This window comes from Pyxicephalus adspersus, unplaced genomic scaffold, assembly GCF_032062135.1.
Source record: "Pyxicephalus adspersus unplaced genomic scaffold, UCB_Pads_2.0 Sca228, whole genome shotgun sequence".
In the NCBI taxonomy this organism is placed as follows: domain Eukaryota; kingdom Metazoa; phylum Chordata; class Amphibia; order Anura; family Pyxicephalidae; genus Pyxicephalus; species Pyxicephalus adspersus.
In genome coordinates, this window is record NW_027317235.1 from 219 (window position 1) to 3,978 (window position 3,760).

A 3,760-nucleotide genomic window follows, 5' to 3' on the forward strand; every position below is an offset into this window, starting at 1 on the left:
TTTTTAAGCCGTAATTGATGTAAGTCCCTATATGTTATAAAATGAGAAACATCAGTCTAAATAAATAATAAATAATAATAAAAAAAAAAATTATAATTTTTTCCTAATATTTCCCTCCTTTGAGGTCCTAGTCGTTCAGGAGGGACAGGTGAGGACAGTTCATATAGTGGGGGTTGGGGGGTTCAGGCATTTCTGTTTCCTAATATATAGAAGTGATTGGATGGCTTTACAGTCTCCCAGATCACTTTTACAATAAAGCCGGCATCGCCCAGAAGTTTGCTTAGAAACCAGTGGTGCCTGCGACTTAAATGACCAATTTCTTTAGGTTTTTCTGATCCTAATAAGCAGCACCAATGTCTGTTTTTTTCAACAGATGTTCTATTCACTTGAAAACCGCAGACACATGACTACAATCTTAAAGAATTTCCAGGATTTTCTGGACCAGCAGGTAACAAAGCTGAGTACACCAGACCACTCATTTACCTGGTGCTTCTATATAACAGTAAGGCCATTGAGTCCTATAGTGACCTCGTGGTTGGACGAAAGGAATATGGTGCATGGAGGGGGTCACTGACATCTAAAAGGGATCACTGCCAGATAGTCTGAGGATGCATTGCTGCAGCGAAAGGGGATGTAGGAGACAAAAATCACTAGACAGGTGAGTATAGCAGCTTTTCTATTTCAAGAAACTGGAATTGTAATAAGGTAAGACCTCAAAGTCTCTTAAAATGTACCATACCAAACCCAGCATTTCTCATATACAAGCATGGGAGGTGAAGTCATTTTGAAGCATTGTTATTCTTACCATCGTTGCTTGGATGATAGTACAGAATTAAAGTAATTGTTTTGATATAAAAAAAAAGACTTTGCAGTGGAAAGGCACAGGTGGAGAGGCCTTCCAGTCACCTGCAACATAAAGAAGCAGGGAGAATGGCAGCTTAACCAAAGATCTCTTGGAGACTTAGGCTGCTTACACACTTCCGATAATTACTGTTGGAAATGAACAACCGATTGGCCGAAAATCATTCACAAAAAAGGTGACCAACGACGCCGACGAATGAGGATTGTCCATGGAAATGAACAGCTGTCACGGCGGATCTAATTGGCCGACGATCGTTCACTATCGTTCACTAATCATGGTTCTGCAATACACTTTCTCCTTTACATGTCACTCCCTGCATCGTTTGAACGATGGAATCTAGCCTGTGTAAACTATTGGTGGCTTATATTTGAACCATCGTATTGTTACAGCATGTATAGAATTGTGCAAAATACGAACGTTCAAATATAATTGTGCATAATTGTTGATCGGTTGTAATCTCCCTTTTCTAACAATAATTATTGGAAGTGTGTACCTAGCTTTAGACTGCATGGCCAGCCCTAAAAGTAGAAGTAGCCGACTCCAACAGGTGAGCCATGAACTTAGCAGAGGTAAGGTGTAAAACTGATGGGAGAGTTTGGTGGATTAAAAGTGAAAGCAGGAAACCGGGGGAGGCAGACCGAAAGTGAAAGAATGAACTGAAAGTGAAAGAAGGAGACAAGGGGGAGCGAACTTAAATCGAAAGAAGGAGACCAGAGGGAACAAACTGAAAGTGAAAAAGAACAATGGGAAAGGGCACTGAAAGTGAAAGAAGGAGACTAGATTGAAGTTACAAGTAAGAGACCTGAGTGCACAAAAAATGAAAGAAGGAAAGCAAGAGAATCCGGAAAGCGGATCAAAAGTAAGTGCAGGAGATTGGGAATATTAGGAGCATTTTGGGAGTGCACTGATACTATAAGATGGGTGACAGCAGGCCTCGGCAAAATAGGGCACCCTTGAGTTACCCACTTAAGTCTGCCATCAAGAAATAGGGGGAAAATAATCTTAGCTTTGTTAGGGGTGTATATAGGTAGTTTATATTTTAAAGAGGACTTAAACTAGAAATTAAAAATTGCAATCTGTATTAAAAAGGGCAGGTGTAGTAAAATAACCTTACCTGCCTGATCGCAACTTTTTAAGTACACTCATTCCTCCCTGTTCCATTGTGAGTTCCTCTGCCTTCTTTCTTCTCTTCTTCTTGAATTTGACCTTTGGCCATCTAGATTGGCCAGGCTGAAATGATACAACACTCATGCATGCCTGAGTTCATTTCGTCCCAGCAGCCCTGGGGGAATGCTGGCATACTCTGCTCATTCTGGCATCCTTTGCTGAGCTGCTCATGCACAGCTCTGTTTTTTTAGAAGAAATCAAGCAGGTAAGTTTGTTTTTTTGCAGACGGATCGCCTGTCCCTTTCAATTATAAAGACTGGACAGGTAAATTTGCAAAGCCAAACTTTAGTTTTAATATCAATAGGAGGGCTATTTCAGAAGCTGTCTTTGAGAATATTCCACTTCTTGCCATTCTTTTCTCTTAGAGAATATATTTCTCCCAGAACTTTAAATCATTTAACATGTTTCTATCTTAACAAATTCCAGGTTTGATGCAGTTGTTACAGCAACTGTTCTGCTTCCATACTGAGCTGAACAAATCCATCAAAATAATTTCCCTGTTCCTTGCTCCCACAGCTTCCTGCCAATGCTTCTCCACTGAAGGTCCTTGGGGTGAGGACATCTGAGATGAGGAGAAGGGTCACTGAGCAGGTCACTGTTCTTAAGGATACCTATGAAGGAATCCTAACGGGAAGTAATGCTGAAGAGAAAAAAATGCTCCTGGATGAAATTAAATCTCTCTTGAATGAAAAACAAGAATATTTTTGTGCTGAATATTCAAAGCGCTTCACCAAGTGTGCAGTGGGTATTGGCTGTGCTGTAGGAGGTGGTGTCCTGTGCTTGGCTGGTGGGATTGCAGGGGCAGCGGTGGCTGGGACGGTGCTTGCTGCCGAAGCTGTGGGCTTGTTAGGTAGCACAACGGCAGCGATGGTTGGAGGGGCCATCGGAGGCTCCGTCACAATGGGAGCTATAGGAACTGGTGTTGGCGCAGGCGTCGGTGGCATTATTGGACATGTGGAAAAGAAAAAAGAAGCCAAGTCTGAGCACAGTCCTAATACAGAGACCTCTGCAGAAGATATTCAACCTCTGGTGGATGAAAAAAACTGACACAATTCCTGGATTTATAAAAGTTTACTTTTTACTTGGTAGCTGCTTTATTTCTGGTTTATTATTCCAAGAGATATTTTTATATGTATCAATAATATTAATTAACTTTCTATTTGCTAAAATGGTTTTTTGGTGTGAAAATGATTTTATTTGTTTAGAAAAAAAAAACCTTCAAATATACACTGTATCGAAACATGGAGACCGAAAACAGAGGAGGACTTACTTTACCATCAAGTGAATACGCTAATTATATATTGAGTTGAGATTCTATCTTCTCTCAGATTCATCCAAAGTAATTGTTCTTCCGTTGATTGTTTTGCAATAAAATTACATATTTAACATTCCATTCCGTTTGAATTTATTTTGTGTTTATCTTTTATAAAAAAAAAAATGTTATGATTTATTTGGCCAAAAATATTCTGGGGAGAGACAAACAGGTTCTGAACATTTCCACATCTCCAAAACAAATTTTCATCAATGCGTATTTAAAGCCCCAATTCTTTGTATTTAGGAGAGGCAGAGACGGACCCATAAAGGGTTGGCGAGATTTAATGTCACTAAAGTGACCATTGTCCCATTGGCAGAAAGTAATGAAAATCTAAAATGTATCAGCTATCACCAGATCGGGGGAAATTCTATAGGAGGGACACTTCTTTTGGAGACAACTGTCCGTGAAATACCCAT

The 3,760-nt window shown here is 40.0% G+C and overlaps 1 protein-coding gene across 1 annotated transcript; it reads left to right on the forward strand.

Annotated features, from left to right (window-relative positions):
• Nucleotides 1-354: 354 nt before the first annotated feature.
• LOC140344943 (uncharacterized) lies at nucleotides 355-3,422 on the forward strand. The gene is made up of 2 exons (XM_072432130.1): nucleotides 355-448; nucleotides 2,546-3,422. The coding sequence occupies exons 1-2, from the start codon at nucleotides 374-376 to the stop codon at nucleotides 3,074-3,076; spliced, it is 606 nt and encodes a 201-aa protein (XP_072288231.1). The 5' UTR covers nucleotides 355-373; the 3' UTR covers nucleotides 3,077-3,422.
• Nucleotides 3,423-3,760: the final 338 nt, after the last annotated feature.

Coding starts and splice junctions, on each gene's coding strand:
- LOC140344943 (XM_072432130.1), top strand. CDS start 374: ATGTTCTATTCACTTGAAAACCGCAGACACATGACTACAATCTTAAAG. Junction 449..2,545: donor AGGATTTTCTGGACCAGCAG/GTAACAAAGCTG, acceptor TTGCTCCCACAG/CTTCCTGCCAATGCTTCTCC.